General features: G+C 59.8%; 1 protein-coding gene across 1 annotated transcript; it reads left to right on the top strand.

The window, feature by feature from the left end:
• The first annotated feature begins 650 nt into the window (after positions 1-650).
• On the top strand, positions 651-14,921 carry TRARG1 (trafficking regulator of GLUT4 (SLC2A4) 1). Its single transcript, XM_045570980.1, has 3 exons — positions 651-1,416; positions 12,788-12,980; positions 14,908-14,921. Exons 1-3 carry the CDS (start codon positions 1,024-1,026, stop codon positions 14,919-14,921), a joined length of 600 nt encoding a protein of 199 aa, XP_045426936.1. The 5' UTR covers positions 651-1,023.
• The last annotated feature ends 6,122 nt before the right edge of the window (positions 14,922-21,043 follow it).

Here is a 21,043-nt window from a genome sequence, read left to right on the forward strand (position 1 = left end):
CGGGGCCCCTGGAGTTGGCATGGGCCCCAGGAGTCCCGGGGGCCTGATGGGCATGGGATGGGGCTAACACTCCTCCCAACACCCGCTCTCCCACACCTCGGTGAGCTGCTCAGAAACCCATCCAGTGGGCCCCGTTGGTCCAGGCAGGATCCTGCAGGGCCCACACTGGGCTCCCTCTCCCCTTCCCTCCTGGAGCCAGGAGCCAGGAGCCAGGAGCCAGGAGCCAGGCTCTGGCCTCGAAGCCTCTGGAGGTGGAGGTCGCGGTCATGGCCGGGGTGGGATGCAATAGGTTCAGAGCCCCGTGTTTCCGGACAGCTAAGAGGAAGCAGCCCCCTGTCCCAGGGGAGGAAAAGCGGGGGGCTCAGTCCCCAGGACAGCTGGAGAGACCCCACCCCGTGTACCCACTCTCTCTCTTCCCCCACCCAGAGCCCCCCGCCCAGAGGAGCAGGCCCGTGGCTGCGCCGGGCAGAGGAGGTCGGCCGAGTCCCTCCCTGCGGGCCGGGCTGGCAGAGTGGGGCTGGGCCGGGCTGGGCGGTTCCCGGGGGAGAGGAGAACTGAAAGGGAAAAGCTTCTCTGAGGCGGGCAGGGAGAGGGAGGCCGCTGGGACACACACACACACACACACACACACACACACGCACACGCACACACACACACACTCAGCCGCCCTGACTTCGCCAGAGCCTCACTCTGGAGAGGAGCCTCCTCTCTCTGCTCCGCTCGCTGCTCGCTGCCGCACCCCCGCCCATCCGCGCTGCCAGCAGCATCAGCAAAGTTGGCCTCCAACTTGAACGGAAGGGAAGTCTCGCTCCGGCTCCCAGCGGCTCGGCGGGCAGCGGGCCGGCCCCAGACGCCCGACTCCGTGGGCCTGGACAGCCCACCCTCCCACCCTTCTCCCGGGGACACTTAGGCCCTGACCTGCGGCCCCCGCCCCCCGGCTGGGCTGAGGCATGGGGCGCTGAGGTCCCTCTGGAACCCCTTTCTCACGGTGTGGAACCCAAGCGGCCCAACGTCCGAGCCAGCATGGCCACGCCCGTGCAGCCTCAGTCTCCCCCTGCGCGGGGGCAGCCGGGCGCCGCCTCGCCCCTGGACCTGCCTGAGATGGAGATGCTGCTCACCAAGGTGCAGGGCCAGGGGGACAGGCCCCTGAAGCTGCCCAAGTCCCTCTCGGGGGCGCTGGACCTGGAGCAGAACGGCCACGGGCTGCCCTTCAAGGTGGTGTCCTCCGAGGGGCGCCGGGAGGCCTCCCTGCCCCGCTCGCCCTCGCGGGCCAGCTCCCGGCGGGCGTCCTCCACGGCCACCGCCTCCGACGCCCAGGACGGGGAGGCCCCCAAAGATTACCTCATCCTTGCCATCGCCTCCTGCTTCTGCCCGGTCTGGCCCCTCAACCTCATCCCCCTCATCTTTTCCATCATGGTGAGTGCTGCCCTCTGCGCCAGGGCCCGGCGGGCACGGGGGGGGGGGGGTGGTGGCAGGTGTGCTCCCTGGCATGGGTGCAGGGAAGCGAGAGGTGGGACCCAGGGGCTGGGGGAGAGACCCCCTTTCTCAGCTGGCCGACTACCCCCCCTTAGAGGAGGGTGTGGGCCAGGAGAGGGTTTGCTTTCTGTTCTCTGATCTCTGCTCTTCACTTTGCACAGAACCCTGTGGGGGAGGGGGTCCGAGGAGCCCCCTGGAGCTAAATGCCAAAGCACAGAGACGGCCATGTGGGGGTCTTGTCTTTGGGGGTGGCGGGGAGGGCTGTCCCCAGCAGCCACTCCTGAGCAGGGCTGTGCAATCAGCAGAGGTGGCCGCTGGGGTGGAGTCCCGGGGCCAGTGTGCTCAGGAGGAGGGCCAGCCCCCCATACCTCGCCCCCCGGCACCTGGGTGTCCTCAGTGCCAGCTCTGGCTCCCAAGAGCCCCAGGGGCTTCCCTGCCGGGCACCGGGGGGCCGGGGGCCTGGCTCCCCCGGCTGCTCCTCTCGGGACAGTCCTGGCCCAGCCCTCGGAGGTTACAGATTTCAGCCTCTGTCCTCAGGGTGGGGGCGGTCTGGGCCGCGGGAGGAAACCATGTCAGAGGGCGCGCTGGGCTTGCCAAGGAGGAACTGCGGGCGTGTCTCTGCTCCTCACCCACTCCTGTGCTGCAGGGTCGGGAGCACATGGTCTGAGATCGCCCCTGGACCGAGCCATGTGGACAGAGCTCCTTGCAGAGGGTCCACAGACACGGTCCGCAGACGTGATGTTTGAGGTCTAGCCAGGAGACAGACAGACAGACAGATAGTGGCGTCCCGAAGGAAGCTGGGAGCAGGGGGCAGCAGTCTGGGTGGGGAGCGACTGTCCCTCCGTCTGGAGTGACTCCACCGAGGAGCCGTCGGTCACCGAGCCCCTCGGAGCGGTGGTCACTCTCACTGTCCACAGGCTGTCCTCTGAGGAAGCCTCTGCTTCCTCACACGTCTGTCTGCCTCACCCCGCACGGTCTCCGCGGGAAGCCTTCCCAGCCCCATCGGCTCCCGTGCTGCCTAAGGCAGAGGGACTTGGCACAAGGGCCAGGGCTGGCAGCACCCAGGGTGGGGCCTGGAGGGGCTCCCTGAGTGCCTGCTGCACCCGGGGCCCCCGGGGCAGGGCAGGGCCAGCCTCTTGGCGACAGGGAGAAGCCCCAGGAGGGGAGGCGGGTTGGGGGAGGAAAACCACCCCGGGGCCCGGGAGGAAACAGTTGCTAGGCTCCGTCTCCCGGTGGGGGTAGCGGGAGGCAGGCTGGGGTGAGCCGCCTTTGTCCAAGGAAACCCGGGTCCGAGCCTGGGAGGCAGTGAGCCCACGCTCAGCGTGTTTCCATGTCCTTCCCGGGCCCTTGAGTCGGCCTGGTGGGCACGGGGCCAGGGGCAGGGAACCAGGCGCTAAGCCAGACATCAGCCCCGGCTCCCAGGGGCCCCCAGCCCAGTGGGGAGAAACTTGTAAACAGACCCTCGCGGCACGGCGCGGAACCACAAGGTATCGCGTGGCCTTTGCAAGTCACTCAGACCTCTCTTCTCCTCAGTGCACCCGTCTGCGAGATGGGTGGACGCCACCACACCTACCGGATAGCGCTGGGTGAGGGCGAAAGGAGACAGGCCGTACCCGGCGCGCGGTTAAACGCTATCACACAGGATGAGCAGTCTCCCTAGTGAGGCGCGGAATCCATCACAGGTTTGCTGCGGGGCTTTTAGGGGTTAGAAATGTAACCTATCATACAGTTCACCCACCTACAGTGCAGGACAGGGGTGTTTAGGACAGGCACAGTGAGAGGGGCGGCTGTGCCCACACTCCATTTTAGAACATTGCCTGGCCTCCAGGGAAACGCTATACACACACCTACACACACACCTCACTCTCAGTCCCTCCCAAGCCTAAGCGACCGCTCATCTTTCTCTAGGGACCTGCCTCTTCTGGGCGTTTTATGTCCATGGAATCACACGTCACGTGGTCCTTTGGGACCGGCTTCTTCCAGGGGCACCGAGTGTTCAGACCTCACCTGAGCTGTGACATGTCCACTGGAGGGTTTGGCGCCAGAGAGGGGCGTGGTCAGCTTTCCATCTTGCTGGGTCAGTCTTGTGTAGGGTGAAAGGAGGGGCCTTTCGGGAGAGCAGGTGAGAGAGGAAGGGCCTGGGCCAGGGCACGGGGCCGGGGGCAGTGGGAGCTCCATCAGTGGTGGGTGACACAGAGCATTCGCTCCGTCGCCCGTTCGTTCCCTCGAACGGCGCGTTGCCTGTTTGGAGAGAAGTAAGTGGTGGAGGATGTGTCTCTATGCCCCAGGCACCGTGGTAGGCATTTGGGAAGCGGCTGAAGACCTGGTCTATGTGGCGTGAGAGGGAGGGGAGCATGTGGCGGTCAGGGGAGGTGGGCAAGGACCTGCTCTAGGAGTTTAAAGTTTTAAAATATATATATATATATATATATATATATATATATAAATATATATTTTTATTGACTTCAGAGAGGAAGGGAGAGGGAGAGAGAGAGAAAAAAACATCAATGATGAGAGAGAAAATCATTGATCGGCTGCCTCCCGCAGGCCCCTCACTGGGGATCAAGCCCGAAACCCGAGCATGTGCCCTCACCAGGATTGAACCGTGACCTCCTGGTTCATAGGTCAACACTCAACCACTGAGCCACACTGACCCGACTAGGAATTTAACTTCTATCCTGGTGGCTCTGAGGAGCTTCTAAAGATTTAAAGCAGCCCCCGCTGGTCTGGCTCAGTGGACAGAGCGCAGGCCTTCCGACTGAAGGGTCCCAGGTTCCATTCCAGTCAGGGCACATGCCGGGCTGTGGGCTCGATCCCCAGTAGGGGGCGTGCAAGAGGCAGCCAACTGATGATTCTATCTCATCACTGATGTTTCTATCTCCCTTTCTCTCTGAATTTAAAAGAAAAAAAGTATTAAAAAATAAATAAGGATGTTAAGCAGAGGCTTCAAACGGGATGTGGTCAGTTCATATTTTAAAACCAAACCACTGTGGGAAATGAATGAGAGCAGGCCAGATGGGGACAGGGAGGGGCCCCCCCGCAGGAGGCCCCTGAGCCGGTGCAGCAGATGCGAAGGCCCGTGCTAAGCTAAGCTGTGGGCTGAGGAAGGAGGGCGCTGAGGAGGGAGGAGCAGTGCTTGCTTTGGAGCCCCAACAGTCAACTCAAAAACAGCGGCACCTTCGCAGAGAACCTCTGGCACACAGCGCTTCAGGGTGGGCAGAGGGGGTGGGCAGAGGGGGTGGGCAGAGGGGTGGGCAGAAAAGGGGGTCGGGAAGAAGCCTCCAGGAGGGGGGAGGAAAACTGGAAAAGAAGGGGAGACACCAGGGAGGAGCGAGTTTGAAGAAGGAGGGAGTCGTCCAATGCAGTGGCCAGATCGGGTCCACTAAGGATGGTGTCCATGGCTTGGCCACTTATAGATCCCGGTGACCCTGGTGATGGTCAAGCAAAATGAGAGAGGTGGCCCGGCTATGTGGGTCCCTGGTTGAGCGTCGACCTATAGAACCAGGAGGTCGTGGTTCCATTACCGGGTTGCCCGCTCAGTCCCCAGCAGGGGGTGTGCAGGAGGCAGCCGATAGATGATTCTCTCTCATCATTGATGTTTCTCTCTCTCTCTCTCTTCCTCTCTGAAATCAATACAAATTTTTTTTTAAATAAGAGGGAATGGATGAGGCGAAGTCCCTGAGGAGTGGAGAGATGGGGTCAAAACAAAGACCTCCTCCCTGGGAGCTGGGAGGGGAGGAAGCAGATGGAAATATTTGAAGAAAAGGGAGCCGTTCATGCTGTCTGAGGTCCATGCCACCAGGGGCACGGAGGGCGAGCTTGTTTGCTGGGAAATAAGGGCCTGACGGCAGAGGGGAGGGAGGTGACCAGGCACAGACAGGTCAATGGCCCGAGGGCTCTGCTGGGGACCAGGGGTCTGAGTGGTGATTGGCCTGCTGCCTCAGGCCCCTCGGCTTTTCCAGTTCCTTCCCACCCGCCATTGCAGTTGCTCTGACTCTGCCCCTGGAACCCCCTCCGTTCCTCTCCTCTCTTTTTTAAAAATGAGTCTATTGGGGTGACCCTGGCTAAGGAAATGATATTGGTCTCAGGTGCACAGCTGCACAACACACCATCTGTCCATGATCCTGTACGCTCCCCACCCAAGTCAAGTCTCCGTCCATCACCATCTACCCCTCCCCCCCTTCGCCGCTCTGCAGCCACGGGAGGGTCAGCCTGCAGCCAGGGCCTGGCAGAAACAGCTGCACTGCTGAGGGCGAGGGCTGTGTGGGGGGCAGAGCAGAGCACCCCTCTGCTTTATCCGGCGGGGAGATGCTTGGCCTCCGTGGAAGGACCAATAGAGGTCAGCCCTGGCGCATCTTGTCAGCCTCAGAGCTGCTGGGGTTTGGCCTGAGTCTCCCGGAGGGGGGCGGGGGGCTGGGGGCAGAAGCAGCTCTCCCCAGCATCCTCCCCAGCCCCCACCCACTCTCAGACTTTTTTTCAGTCTTCCTTCCCTGATCTATTAACTTGAATTCATTTTCTCCCTCACCATGCCCACAGCCGTTGCAATCATGGATGATCTATTAACTCACAGTCATTATGATCATTACTGAAATGATTAGTGTGCCTTCGACTTAAGCCACTTTTTGTACAAGAAGACGATGCCACTAAGTGGGGATGAGAGAGCAGCTGGTGTTTTCTGGTGAAAATAAATGAAGGGTCTCCTTCCATCCCTGTAGCCAAGGAATGGGTCATTCGCTTGGTAACTGATGGGGGCGGGGAGGGGCTGGCGGCTTCAGAAATGAGTGCCAGCCAGTGGTGAGGAGCTTCTATGTCTAAAAGCAGGGCCCCGCTCTTCGAGGCAGCTATTTCCCTCCGTTGCACAGGTGAGGACACGAAGACGTACAGGACAGTTGTGAGACTTACCCTGGAGGGCGCCGATAGAGTGTCTCACACATCAAAGCCACCGCAGTCAGGTCTGCCCCATTCCCTCTGGCCATTCCCAGTGTCTCAGTGGGGACTCTCCGGCTCTGAGGAGCATGCAGGACTGGGAAGCAAGGACTGATGGTTCTGTGGATTAAAAAGAGAGCGTGGGCTTAGTGGGACTGGGGAAATTCTCCCTGGTGCCTCCCCCTGTCCTAGTCTCAGTCCCAGCCAGCCCAGCGTGCTCCTCTCTCCATGGTCCTGAATCATTGCTGCACTCAACAGCTGCTTCTCTGCAAAGTCAGGGGCAGGACACATCTCAAATGCTGGCTGCTCCCCTTCCACGGCCTGCCAGGCTTACCGCTGGGCATGAGTCCCTTTGTCCTGACTCAAGGAAGCCCTGGAATCCCTAAAGCCAGACTTCCTGGGAGTCCCGGGAGCCTTCTTGTATGTTGGCCTCCCTTCCCCCCTTGGTGGAACTGAGTTTAGTGACCCGGGCTGGCCACGCCGAGAGCTGGAGGGGGCGTGGGCTGGTGCTCATTTCCTTCAAGAACCGGCTCTTAACCCTGAGCATGCCACTCGTAGGTTCAGTAGTTAGAAAACAGGCCCTCCTCGGTTTTTTTTTCTTCTTCTTTTATTCTTGACTTCTCAATGATACCAAAATGGAGGAGGCATGGTCCCTGCCCTTTAGGCTTAAAGAGAGAGACTGACAGAGCCTCCAGGTGCTAACAGAGAGGAAGAGAAAGGTCCAAGATGGGATGGGAGCACCTAGGAGGGGCTGACTCGTTGTTTGTGGGAGTCAAGGGCAGCTTAACGGGAGATGCCTCTTGTCCAGATGGCAGAATGGTGACGAGAAAAGGCGTTCCAGCAGAGACAGTACGTGTAAAGGGTCAGGGAGCATAGGACTGTATCTCTTTAATGAGGAGTCATGTGACCAGGCCTGTATGTCAAAGACGTCCCCGTGGCTGTCACGAAGACATTGGATGAGGGCAAAGGTGGAGCAGAGAGAAGAGATGCCGTATAGCCCGGGAGTGGGCTAGGGCGGTGGCGTGGGGACTAGAGAGGGAGGGACAGACACGAGGGACACGAGGTCAGGAATTCTTACCTGATGGTATTTGAGGTGGGGAGAGACAGAGGGCAAGTCCAGGAGGGAGATGCTAGGATCCTCTCCCGGAAATTAGAGCTACAGAAGACAGCTGTGCAATGAGGCTTTGCTGTTCCCGGTGAACCTGCCAGAGCGAGGACCCTTGCTGAGGCCGGGCACCAGAGATGGGGATGGAAAGAGTACCGTGTTCCCCTGGGGGAGACGGGTACCAGGAGGAGCCTCCCGTATCCCCCCACTCCACTGCCATCACAATCAAGCTGAGGGCGGGCAGGAGAAAGCAGGCGGAGGGAAGAAAGAGGAAACAGAGGAGCGGTAGGTTCCTGGACACAGAGCGATCGTGTGGTTCGCACCCTAACTGGGACATTTCTGAACGCGAAAGGAATGCTGGGTACTTTTCACCGAGACTCCCCAGGTAGCCTTCCCTCCTAGAACAGGCCTGTCCTCCTCTGCTAAGGTTCATGCGTTATGATCCTACTCCCTTCTCAGACTCAAGGAAGGGATAACAACAAACATATGTCATTGCTATATTTATTATTTTTAGTATCTTTTTTTTTATTGATTTCAGAGAGGAAGGGAGAGGGAGAGAGAGATAGAAACATCAATGATGAGAGAGAATCATTGATCTCCTGGTTCATAGGTCGACGCTCAACCACTGAGCCACCTTGGCTGGGCTCGTTATGATACGTATTGAGCACTTACTATTGCCAGGCACTTATAGTATCTCATTTAATCCCCGCCACAACCAGATGAGGTGGGTACCAATTTTGCCTGTTGAGGAAATAAAGCATAGGAAAGGTAAGCCGCTTGTCCGGGGTCACACAGTTAAGGATGGAGCTGGGAAGGCATCCGGGTCTGGCTCCAGAGCCTGTACCCTTGGCCAGACGACCCTTCTAGGGGGCTGGAGGCTACACCGAATCCTGGTGGGGCCCTGCCATGTCCAGGAGGGCTGCTGCCTAAGCCCCACTCCATGCCCCTCCTCATGCCAGACCCATCTTCTCTTCCATCTCTTGCTGGATGACTTTGGTCCATGGTCACTGATACCCCTGAGGCCCAGAGGCACAAACTCTCACAACTTCCTGCGCAGATCCACCTGCAGACCTGTCCAGGCATGAGGTCCCCGCATCCACATTCATCCAGTCTCCAAGGACAGGCTTGCTCTCCATAGTTCACCCTTGTGCTCAGGTCCAGACCTGCCACCCGGGGACATTGGGGTGCCAATCACTGCTTGGTCTTTTCACCCTCACCCTCTTCACTGGATCTTTTTTCTCTCCTGTCTTGAAGAAATCCTCTATATATCACCCAGTTGTACACCCTTCAATGCATATAGGACAAAATCTAGATTCTGTTTTGTAAAAGCCAGGGCCCTTCTGTTTGTTTGTTTTGTTTTGTTTTGTTTTTTGTTAATCCTAACCTGAGGATATTTCCCCATTGATTTTTAGAGAGAGTAGAAGGAAGGAAGAGAAAAGAGAGAGAGAAACATCGATGTGAGAGAGACCCATCAATTGGTTGCCTTCCATTCCTGTCCTGACCAGGGCCAGGGATCAAGCCTGCAACTTAGGTATGTGCCCTTGCCTGGAACTGAACCTGGGACCCTTCTGTCCCAGCACCAATGCTCTGTCCCCTGAGCCAAACCAGAGAGGCTCAGGGCCCTTCTTGCTCTGACCTCACTCCATTTCTCCGGTTGCTTCTCTCAGAATGCCCGCACGCTCCAGCTCCTCACTGTAAATGGCCTAGTAACAGTCCCTAACTCATATGGCAGGGGTGGGGAACTTCTTTCTGCCCAAGGCCACTGGATATTTATAACATCATTCACGGGTCATACAAATTATCAACTTAAAAATTAGCGGCTATATTTGGTCAGACATTTAAATTAACTCACCCCTAATGCCATGGCAGGGCCAGACCAATGGTTTCATGGGCCTTCAAAGGCCCAGGGGCTGGACCTTCCCACCCTTGCTCTAATGCAGGGGTTGGCAAACGCATGAGTCAGCAGAGCCAAATATCAACAGTACAACCATTGACATTTCTTTTGAGAGCCACATTTTTAAAACTTAAACTTCTTTAAAAAAAAAAAAATATATATATATATATATATATATATTATTGATTTTTTTTTACAGAGAGGAAGAGAGAGGGATAGAGAGCTAGAAACATTGATGAGAGAGAATCATGGATCAGCTGCCTCTTGCACACCCCCTACTGGGGACATGCCTGCAACCAGGGTGCATGCCCTTGACCAGAATCAAACCCGAAACCTTTCAGTCCATAGGCCGACACTCTATCCACTGAGCCAAACCAGTTTTGGCAAAACTTAAACTTCTTCTAAAGCCACTTCTTCAAAATAGACTGGCTCAGGCCGTGGTATTTTGTGACTCAAGGGGCCAAAGAGCCACAGGTGGCTTGCGAGCCACAATTTGCCGACCATGGCCCTAACGGATGGCAAGCATTTAACATACTTCCAGAGATGGGTACGTTTTCCAATCATGTAAGGGATCACGATGATTCCGGTGAGGGCGGAGGAACCCTGGTTGCTTCTCAGAGGGGGCGCCATTGGAGCCAGCGCTTGCAGGCTGGGGAGGAGGTGTGGGGGGCAGGAGCGCAGGCAGGAGAAGCAGCACAGGCATGTGGGTGCTGGTGGGCATGCCCCGAGTGGCCCAGGTTGGAGAGGCCCAGAGGGTGTGGAGGCGACGGGAGAGGGTAAAGTCAGAAAAGGCAACGCTGACCTGGGTGTGGTGTTTGGTCTGTGGACAGTGGGGCCACGGGAGAGACTTGGAGGGAGGGAGGAATGCAGCCACCATCATCCTCTGAACTTCTGCACCAGCTCCTGAAGCTCGGCCTCTTCTCTGACCGCACACGGCCAGAGGGGCCTTTGGAAACATTCCTCTGCCTTCGCCTGGCTCCCATCTCCCCTGGCTCCCACTGCTTCTGGGTAAGAGCCAGCCCCCTTCCTGTGTGGGCAGAGCCCTGCCGGGCCCGGCCCCACCCACCGCCTCTTGCTCACTCTCTCCGTTCCATCCACACGGGTGGTTTCCACCGATCCCTCCTGCTTCCTTCAGACAGTGACGCAAGGAACATCTGCACGTTTGCCACGCACGGCTCCCTCCCTCAGGGTCTTTGTGCCTGCTGATCTCTCTGCCTGGAATCCTCTTCTTCCTCTTACCAAAGGTCTAGTTAGTTCTTACTCATCCTTCACATCTCCATCCAAACATCCTTCTCTGGCGCTCCCCTTTTATTTATTCATTTATTTGTCTATTTATTTATTTTAAAAATATATTTTATTGATTTTACACAGAGAGGAATTGAGAGGGACAGAGAGTTAGAAACGTCGATGAGAGAGAAACACCGACCAGCTGCCTCTTGCACACACACACACACACACACACACCCCGCTGGGGATGTGCCCGCAACCAAGGTACATGCCCTTGACCAGAATCGAACCAGGAATCTTTCAGTCCACGGGCCAATGCTCCATCCACTGAGCCAAACCGGTCCCGGCTGGCTCTGCCCTTTTAGAAGGCCTCACAGGACCAGGCCCCTCTCTGTTGTCACACTACCCACCGTTCCAACTTCACCTCTCTTTGTGGGATCCCAATGGGGCCGTGAACTAGGAACGGGGGGGGGGGGGGGGGGGTGCTCTAGCACCCTGCTGCACCCAGGGCCCGCACAGGGCCTGGCGTGGTCTGTGCAGTGGAATGTGGTTTGGGGAACAGGAAGGAGAAGAAGGGGGGGTGCCTGCAGGAGGCTGCATTCGTGGCGGGAACAGAAGTGGTGCCTGGAGCTCAGGCAGCTGCGAAGGACCTGGAGGGGGACATGCACTGACACTGATGAGACGGGGCGGGGGGATGGAGAGCAGGATGAGTCCGGTGGTTTGCCAGTAACTGGGGCATGGGCAGGTGGACGGAGGGGTGAAGGCCAGGAGCAGGTCCCGGAAGCCGGAAGCTATGGCTGTGAGCAAAGCGAGTTTGAGCGAGGCTGTGACCGGAGCGTGGGGCTGGCCTCGGAGGCGCTTGATGCAGGGAAGCCTGGGCTGGGGTGGGGGCGGGCTTGGTTAGAATTCTGAGAGGGAAGAGGACAGGACCCTGGGCAGGGGGTCACCCACACGAAGAGAACAGAGAGGGCGAGGGTTGCATCTCTGAACTTCAGTTTCTTCAAGAGTCCGAAACATCGATACTGACTGAAACGGAATCACTCCTTGCTCTCCTGCGCCTATTGTTTTAGACAGGTTCATAATAAAGAGTTAAAAAAGAAAAGAAAAAAAGAAAGAAAGAAGGCGGGCAACACTGCCAACCGCCAACCACTTAGGGTGATTCTGAGGCTGAATGAGATAATGTAGATCCAGTCCTTAGCCAGCCGCCTGGTACAAAATAAGGGCTGGATAAATCGTCATCATCAAGGTACTTGACCGCATGTCCATTCTGAACCCAGGGGTCTCAGAGAATCAGAAGACAGATAACCAACTAAGTGGCCTGAGGCAGCCACACCCTCAGAAGTCAAACGCCCGGGAGTTCTAGAGCTGGAGGTCACGGGCCAGCCCTTGCCAGCAAGTTGATCAGTGCTCCCGGCAGGGGCACAGGATGGTGGCGAAGCCTGGGACAACCCCCTGCTGGGCCACCCTGCACGCCCTCTGTTCCCGCCCTCACCCGCCCGACCTCACCACGTTCAATGGGGCCGGGCGACACCCAGCTCACAGAGGAGGGCGGCTCCCCGGCCCAGCCCTCCTGCTTCAAACCCAAGACCCTGCCTTTCTGTGTGAGCCGGGACGTGGGCTTGGCGGAACCAGGATGTGGTTCCTGGCTGGGAAGGGAGAGCCGGGGATTTTTTTTTTTTCTTTCGTGGCAAGAGGGAGCTCACAGAGGAACGGAGACAGGCCACAGGCCATGGAGAAAGCCACAGGCACTGCCTTCGCCTCTCGGTGCAGCCGCCGTGGTGGGCCTAGGCCTGGGGTCTGGGGGGGGGGGAGGCGGCTGGTGCACCTGGTCCCACAGCTCCGTGTAGCCTGGACCTCTCAGGCCCTGGGTCTTCACGCCACCACCCTGTGGCTCCGCGGCTCTGCATTGCTTGGCTCTGCATCCAGCTGTCCTCAGCCGGCGAGGGCCAGGCTTGGTGAGGGTCCCGGCCCCTTGAGTCCAGGCCACTTCTCAGGGAGAAGCCCACTTCCTCTCCCCTGGGGGGCAGCTGGAGTGTGGGCTGCAGTGGGACCAGGTGTGTTCCAGAGGCCTAGGCCAGCCCCCCTCCTCCTCACCCCGCCACCCCAGGACTGTGAGGACAGCTTCCCTGAGGCCCCTGCCACCCTCCCTCTGCCCGCAGTCTCGAAGTAGCGTGCAGCAGGGGGACATAGACGGGGCCCGGAGGCTGGGCCGCCTGGCCCGGCTGCTCAGCATCACCTTCATCATCATGGGGATCATCATCATCATCGTGACCGTGAGCATTAACTTTGCAGGTGAGTCCCAGCCGCGTGGCAGCCACGGCTGCGGCCTGGCCTCTGGGGCAGGGACAGGGGGTGGGGGGGTGGAGGGGAGGGAGGTCAGAGCCTGTGGGACCGCAGCCCAGCCTCTCGCTCCCAAAGAGCAGCTCCGTTCCAGGCAGCAGCCCGCGGAGCAGCCTGGCCGCGTGCCCCGTCTTGTTCCTGGAAAGTGGGTTAAACGGAAAGGGAGGGCCAAGAGCGTGACCCAGGAACCAAGAGGTCACCCGTCAGGGCACGTACCCAGGCTGCAGGCTCCATGCCCGGCCTGCAGCCCATCAGCGATGTTTCTCTCTCCTGGGCGTTCCTCTCTCTCTCCCTTCCTCTCTCTCTAAACATCAATAAAAACATATTTTTAAGAAAAGAAAGAGCACAGGCCTAGGAGCCGGAGGCGGGGGTGGCTAGTTGAACCCTAGGGCCTTTCCTGTCGGGAGCCGTGGGCAGAAGCCTCCAGCACGGAGGCTTCTGTGGGCATCGCGGGGATGACGGATGTGTCTGTCTTCGTAAATGGCGCTGAGACAGCCAGGTCAGGCCGGAAGTAAACAACGCACACGGTGGAAGTCAGAGAGGAACACATCTGTGAGCTCCCAGGAAGTTCTCCAAGGAGGGGAGCCATTTCCAAGGCTCACAAGGCCCATGCAGCTCCCCAGACAGAAGGAAGAAGCCAGACAGAAAGAAGACAGACAGACAGACACACACACACACACACACACACACACACACACACAAAGCCGCCAGGGATCTCGGCCCTTTGCGGTGACCAGCCCAGGTTTCCCCTAAAGACCTTGCTCCCCTAGACGGGCCCCACGGAGCAGCGGCCGTGGCTGCTGACCCCGGGAACGTGTCAGAAATGCAGACTCTCAGGCCCCACCCAGACCTCCTGAGTCAGAATCTGCATCTTTACTAAGATTCCCAGCCAATCATTCAGGTTTGGGAGGCACTGGTCTAGACTGTGGGGTGAAAGCCTGGGATTCAGCTGTGGGGTCATGGGCAATTGTGGCCCCTGAGGAGAGGGGAGAGGTCAGGTTTGTAACCACCTGCCGGGTTCGAACCCCACAGGCTCCTCTCTGCCTAGATTGAAGCGTCTTCCGTGACCTCCCCGGGCCTGACGGACACGCAGGCACGGGAGAGGCAGGAGCCCTCCCGCCAAGGCATTCGCCTCAGCATTGCCCACAATGCCTCTGTCCTGCTGCTGCTGGTCCTGCTGGCCACGACTCTTCCTTCTAAAATACATTTTATTGCCGAAACCGGTTTGGCTCAATGGATAGAGCGTCGGTCTGCGGACTGAAAGGTCCCAGGTTCGATTCCGGTCAAGGGCATGTACGTTGGTTGCGGGCACATCCCCGGTAGGGGGTGTGCAGGAGGCAGCTGGTCGATGTTTCTCTCTCGTCGATGTTTCTCTCTCGTCGATGTTTCTAGCTCTCTATCCCTCTCTCTTCCTCTCTGTAAAAAATCAATAAAATATATATTTTTTAAAAATAATAATAAAATACATTTTGTTGATTTTAGAGAGAGGAAAGGAGAGGGATGGGAGTTAGACTCATCGATGAGAGAGGAACACCACTGATCAGATGCCTCCTGCATAACCCCCATTGGGAATTGAGCCCTCCATTGGGCATGTGCCCTGACCGGGAATCGAACCGGCAACCTCTTAGTTTCTGGGTCAACGCTCAACTGCTGAGCAACTCTGGCCGGGCAGCCATGACTCTTTCGATGGCACATGCCAACCACTGAACTCAAAACGGCAGAGGGATTTCCACCAGGAAATCCCAGCAAAGATGCTCTGTGGTTGGGGCCCACAGGCCTCGGTCCTCTCACTGGCAGGTCAGCTCCAACCAACAGCCCCAAACCAGGGGGCCCCTTGTTGCCCTTGCCCACGAGGAAACAAACACCAAGTCCTCGGAACAGGGGCCCCGGGCCCCACGCTCTGAGCTCTGTCCTGCCGTAACTGTCCTTTTCTCTGCAGTCCAGAAGACATAGACGGTCCAGGCTCGGCCGGCAGAGGCAGCCCTGGCCAGCTGGCATTCCCACCCCACCCCCTCGCCCCATGGAGGACAGGACGGGGCTGCCAGGGGCCCACCTGTCCCCAGGCTCCAGAAGCACGAACTCAGAGGGACCCTCTGCCACTCCTCTGGGAAAAGCCAGAGGGAGAAGGAACGAAACGAAATGGACTTGAGCCAGTGGATAGTGTGGTTTAACCTCGTGGACACAGCCTGGCTGGCATGTGCCCCCGTGTTCTGGCTTCTTCCTCATCCCCACACTTTCCTGGCACCTGCCGAGCAGCGCATCCTGCCAGCAGGAGCAGAAACCAGCTGCACCGAAGGAGGAGCCGTGGGGGGAGAGAGCAGCAACGCCCGCAGGGCCAGGCGCAGAGTCGCGGGACTTTCTGGATCTTTCTGGATCTTTGCATTTTTCTTGAGGAGGGATGGAGAGGACTGTTTGCATGCGTGTGCCACATGCCTGCTGCGATCCTGGCCGTGCCCTGGCCTCAGAGGCCAAGTGATGCTCAGCACACGCCCTGCAGCCACACGGACCTCAGCCGCCCTGGATGGAGGCGACAGACAGCCTTCACCTGCACACACACACACACACACACACACACACACCACACACACACAGCCCATTGCAGGGTGGAGGCGCCGAACGGAATGTGGTGAAGACGGGAACAGGGGCAGCGTGACACAGACCTCTTCCCGAACTTCTTCTGCCTAGAACTATGGTCCCAGGAGTCTCCCAGGATGTCCCAGTCCACCTCCCGCCCTCCCTGTGCTCTGCCCGGGGCACCAACCGAGAACTCCCAGGGCCCAAGTGCCAGCTGGGGAGGCCCCCGGGCCTGAGCTTCCTCCTGCCACGGCCCCCAGTGATCTGGGGTACAAACCTGGGGCCCCGTACAGAGCAGCTCAGATGGGGCATGGGCGCCCTGTGCCTCCGCCTCTGCCCCTGGAGGCGGCTTTGGGACCTGGGGGGCACTTCCCAAGGGCGCAGGGAAGTGGGCCAGAGAGTTTTTATGAAGGTTTAGTGTTTCTTGGTCTAGGGCCGTGGTCGGCAAACTGCGGCTCGGAGCCGCGGTTTACCACTCTGTTGACTAATGAGTTTGCCGACCACTGGGATAGGGGCTTCATCACAAGGAACAGCAACAGCCTGTAATTATTGGAATCCAGAGTCTAGGCCAGTGGTCGGCAAACTCATTAGTCAACAGAGCCGCAGTTTGCTGACCACGGGTCTAGAGAATCCCAAGACAGAGGAATAGCTGGGCTGAAGGGCCAGTCGGTGGGAGAGGCGGGCTGGACACCAGGGCCCCTGGGCCGCCTGCCTGGCTTTAGGCCCCAGATTCTCCCCCAAATTCCGTGGCCCCCTTCCGCACGGGCTTTGGCTCCCAGACTCTGGGAGAGGGGTGGACCAGGCCTTCCCGCCTGGGGGTTACGGCGCTCAGTGGAGGGCAGGTTTCTTGCCGCAGCCAGACTGGCCCCCTCCCCTGTTGGCCAAGAATGTTCCCCTGAGCCTGTTCACGATGCTTAGGCTCCTCTTGGGACCCCTGCCAGCCCCCACCCTCCGCGTGGCCCTGGGAGGGCTCTGTTAGCGTGGACTGTCTGCCGGGGCAGTTCCGGGGCCTGGGCCTGGGCCAACCCAAGTGACTGCCAGGAGGGGAGGGTGCAGGCCCCGGGATCCCTCGGGGGAGGCTTTGCTGAGCCCCCCCGCCCCATCCCCCCAGGAAATCAGCTCCAGCTGCTCCCGCCCCAATGGAGAGCTGGTGTGTTTGCTTTATGGGAACTTTGAGGCCCAAAGAGAGACGCCCTGGTTCTGGGGTGGGGGTGGGGCGAGGGGAGGGGAGGGGAGGATGTGGGCTGGTCCAGAGTATTTGTGTCCCTGCAAGGTCAGGCCAGGCCGGGGAGACTGAGGCCTCTGGGAACTGGGGTTCACAGGCCCCTGTTCCCAGCAGGCGCCACGGGTCCTCTGCTCAGCACTTCAGGGAGGAGAGAGACAGGAGTCAGGAGAAGGTGATGGCTGAGGGCGGACGCTCCACTGCTCGCACCCCACGGGCAGCCCGGCACCCCCAGGCCTCGCCGGAGCTGGAAGGACAGTGTCTGCTCCGCGGCGGGCCGGCTGCTGGCCGTATGAACGCAGTGTCCCGGCTCCTGCCGCTGACCAGTCTCTCCCAGCCCCACAGGGAGCGGCGAGCACTCTCCCACCGCCCGCACCACACACCCAGGTCACCTCTGTATGTCTCGGCATGGAAAGAAATAAAGCTGCCTGCACACGCGCCCCGCGGCTGTGTCTGTGCTGCTGGGGCCGAGGGGTCCAGGCGGCTGCTGGAGGCCATGTGAGCTGGCCAGGACCCGGAGGGCAGGCCACGGTGGAGGTGGGCGCAGGGAGGGAGGAATTGCCACATGGCCATGACGGCTGCCAGCACCGGAGGCAAGAGGACGGGGGAAGGGGAGGAAGGCATGGGGTGGGGTGGGGTGGGTGGGGCGGGAACGGAGGGAGAGTCGCCGGACCCAGAGGCGGGGGAGCAGAGGGGGTGGGAGCTGCGGCCTGGGTTCAGGTCCTGCCTGTCCGTCCGTGGGGAAACTCCTTTACCTGCCCAGGGGCCAGGGGAGCACTTCCCGTGGGCGGGGAGCGGGCTCTGTGGTTTGGGGGAATTGTCTCATGGAATCCCACACCTCCTCCTACGCGGCCCCACTGACCTGGGGAGCAAGCGGAGGTGAGAGGCCGGGGCGTGCCCTGGCCATGCAGTCAGGATGGTGCCTCCCGCCTTAAGGGCTGTGAGCTGTTCCCAGGGAGTCGGCCGTTTCGATGGCCTCCCACCGCCCTCCCCGGCAGGTGACAGCCGCATTTCTCCGCAGCTTTCGGCTCGCCCTTTCCAAAGGCACGTGAAGCACCGCCTGGGGGTCTAGCCCCGTGGTCGGCAAACTGCGGCTCGCGGGCCACATGCGGCTCTTCGGCCCCTGGAGTGTGGCTCTTCCACAAAACACCACGGCCTGGGCGAGTCTATGTGGAAGAAGTGGCGTTAGAACAAGTTTAAGTTTAAAAAATGTGGCTCCCCAGAGAAATTCCAGGCGTTGTCCTGCTGACAGCTGGCTCTGTGGGCGAACGAGTTTGCCGACCGCTGGCCTGGATTAGGAGGAACCGTCACCGTGCGATGCTGCCAACTGAAGGCCAGTCGGCATCACGGCGCCTCTACGCCCGGGCACCGCCAGGAACCTGCGGCGGTGACGGCCTGCAGGTCCTTTGGCAACATTTGTCAGACACAACCCACGTCCAGAAACTTTAAAACGGGGGTGGGGGTGGGGAGGAGGATAGGTGTGTCTTAGGATCAGTCAGGGGAAAACCAGGGCTTCCACCCTGCAGGAGGTTTCAAATGACAGACTGCGCCCCGGACAGCAGCCTGTACGCTCTGAACCCTGACCCCCACGGCGAACCCTGACCCCCACGGTGAACCCTGACCCCCCACGGTGAACCCTGACCCCCACGGCGAACCCTGACCCCCACGGTGAACCCTGACCCCCACGGCGAACCCTGACCCCCACGGCGAACCCTGACCCCCACGGCGAACCCTGACCCCCACGGTGAACCCTGACCCCCACGGCGAACCCTGACCCCCACGGCAAACGGGGTGATAATCTGCTCCACACACCCACAGGGCTGCTTCCTGGTGCCCTGGGAGGGCTGGGGACACTGGGGGGACACGCATAACAATTTCCTGGGGCACGGCCTGGACTGTACCCTAGAATCTGGGAGGTTCTGGGCCCTGCAGGTGACCCTGAGCCCGAGTCCCTGCTGCCCCTTCCCGGCCCCTCCGCTCCCGGTGCGGGAGGGAAGACAGGGAGCCCGGCCCAGGCCCACACCTTCCACTCACCGGCCGCGTCGCCTCGGAGCCGGCCTTTCTCGGGGCCTCGGTGGAAGGAGGTGAAGGGTGAGCTGAGGGCCCAGAGCAGCCTCAGTCCCATGGCCGCGGGAATCACCGGGGACTGGAAGACGCTGCCCCCTGGCGGCCACGCCTGCCGCGTCTGGTGGACGTGACCTGGGCGTGGCCGGAGCACGAGGTCTGGAAGGCTTTCCAGGTGACCGCAATGGGCACTGAGGCCGGAGCCGCTGGGCTGGACGCACAGTCCTGATGCTCAGAGTGGGCCCCTGGGCATCGCAGGAGCTGCCAGCACTGCAGACTCTCAGGCCGCAGCCTGGCCCAAGGCAACGCCCCAAGGTCTGCCCTCGGCCGCGTTCTCAGGGGGTCACCCGCCCGGCCGGGCCCAGAGCCGCGGGCCGCTCACCACAGCGCTCTCACCTCCACCTCCCTCTCCAGGGGCCTCGGATCTCCCCTCTGAAACCACCGCGTCCTCTCTTCCTTACTCCCTGCCTGGTCTAGTGTAACAGACTGAGAAAACCTAGGGGCCCCCGTGGTCAGCAAACTGCAGCTCGCGAGCCACATGCAGCTCTTTGGCCCCTGGAGTGTGGCTCTTCCACACAACACCACAGCCCGGGCGAGTCTATGTGGAAGAAGTGGCGATAGAAGAAGTTTATGTTTAAAAAACGTGGCTCTCCGAAGAAATTCCAATCGTTGTCCTGTTGCTATCTGGCTCTGTGGACGAATGGGTTTGCTGACCACTGGCCTAGGCGATGCTGAGAAGCAAAGGACAGAGAGAGGCACCGCACGGTTCAGGGGCTCTCATAGCAGAAAGGGTCTGCCCCCTAAGTCTGAAGTGTTTGCCTGGGAGGTTGCAGCCTGTGTGTGTCCCAAAAGCACAATTCCCAAGGAACCCGGACCCCCTCCCCCAGCCTCTGGCCCCCACTGTGGACCTGCCTACACCTGCTCAGGGATGGAGAGAAGTCAAGCAGGTGCCTTAAAGCTGCTTGGACGGAAACCTCTACTCACAACCAGATTAACACCGAGGTCTCCTGGTCTCCACCTGCCAGACCCCAGGCCTGGGAGGAAGAGTGGAGGGGTTGGGGGGTGGGGGGGGAGAGCTGGTGAAGCTGCAGGGCCTGGCTCTCTTGTCCTGCGGCAGGGATTCTACACTCAGGGTCGGCCCAGGGACATGACTCCTTTGTGCCCAGGACCAGACGGGTCCCGTCAGGCAGAGGCAGTGCTGACACTGTCCAAAGGTCCCCTTCCCAGGTGAGTGCAGCCGGGCACGGAGGACAGGTGGCTCTGGAGGCGGGCACAGGCTGTGGAGAGGGCCTCCTCAGGGCTGGTCAGCGGGAAGCTGGAAGCTGGGCCTGCTGCCCATTCTGCTCCTGCATTATTGATGTGCCCCCTGGCCATGGGCGTGAATAATTCATCAGGGCAGGAAGTGCTGAGGAATGCAAAGCCCAGGCATCCAGGCTCCGCCCCAGCTCAGGGCTTCCTTTCCTTTGCTTAAGGGGCTTCTGGGAGGTCCTGCTGAGCCTCACGTTTCTCCCCTGCCCACAGGGCAGGCCCGGTAAAGGCCTCACGGGGTTGGGGTTGCAATGGGCCTGTCCCAACCCACCCTTGTCATGCTCCGGTCACCTGGGACTCCCGGGTCACCGGGCCTGACCTGCCTGCTGAGCCCGATCGGTGGAGTGCCTTACGTGTGAGAAGGACCTACCATCACGCTGACCGGCAGCACCTGCTCGGCAAACACCACCTGTCATCGCTGACGTCATTTATCACAAATGGTGGCTTCTTTCCTTGTTGCCAATGTCTCCGTGAAGGGCTGAGGGCAGCAGCTGGGAAGGGGGTGCAGCCAGGATTTCACAGGGGTGTGGGTGTGGGTGTGGGTGCGCAGGGTGTGGGACAAGAGGCGGTGATGGTGGTGGGAGGACACAGGAAGAATTACTCAGGATTTCTCCAGTGACTTTTCTTCTTCTACCGAACTTTTTCAAATCACAGTCTCCGGGCTTCCCAGGGGCCTGGCAGGGCAGGGAGCCCAGGTGCAGAGGGAGGGCAGCTGTTGGACTCCACCAGCGCAGCCCCGATGCTGGGCCTGGGCTTAGCTCTGTTCACTGGGCCCATTTAACCCGATTAATTAAGGGGGCTGTGCCACACCCCAACTCAGAGCAAACGCAGGTGAGCGAGAAATGTTTGCTCCTGTTCTTTCTGCCAAGGCCAAGGCGGCCACTCGGCATGGTGGCAGAAACCTCAG

This window comes from Pipistrellus kuhlii, unplaced genomic scaffold, assembly GCF_014108245.1.
Source record: "Pipistrellus kuhlii isolate mPipKuh1 unplaced genomic scaffold, mPipKuh1.p scaffold_m20_p_39, whole genome shotgun sequence".
Lineage (NCBI taxonomy): Eukaryota > Metazoa > Chordata > Mammalia > Chiroptera > Vespertilionidae > Pipistrellus > Pipistrellus kuhlii.

Excerpts from the sequence above, each read along its gene's own strand:
- TRARG1 (XM_045570980.1), top strand. The coding sequence starts at position 1,024 with ATGGCCACGCCCGTGCAGCCTCAGTCTCCCCCTGCGCGGGGGCAGCCG. Across the intron at positions 1,417-12,787 it reads CCCTCATCTTTTCCATCATG|TCTCGAAGTAGCGTGCAGCA; the intron begins GTGAGTGCTGCC and ends CTCTGCCCGCAG.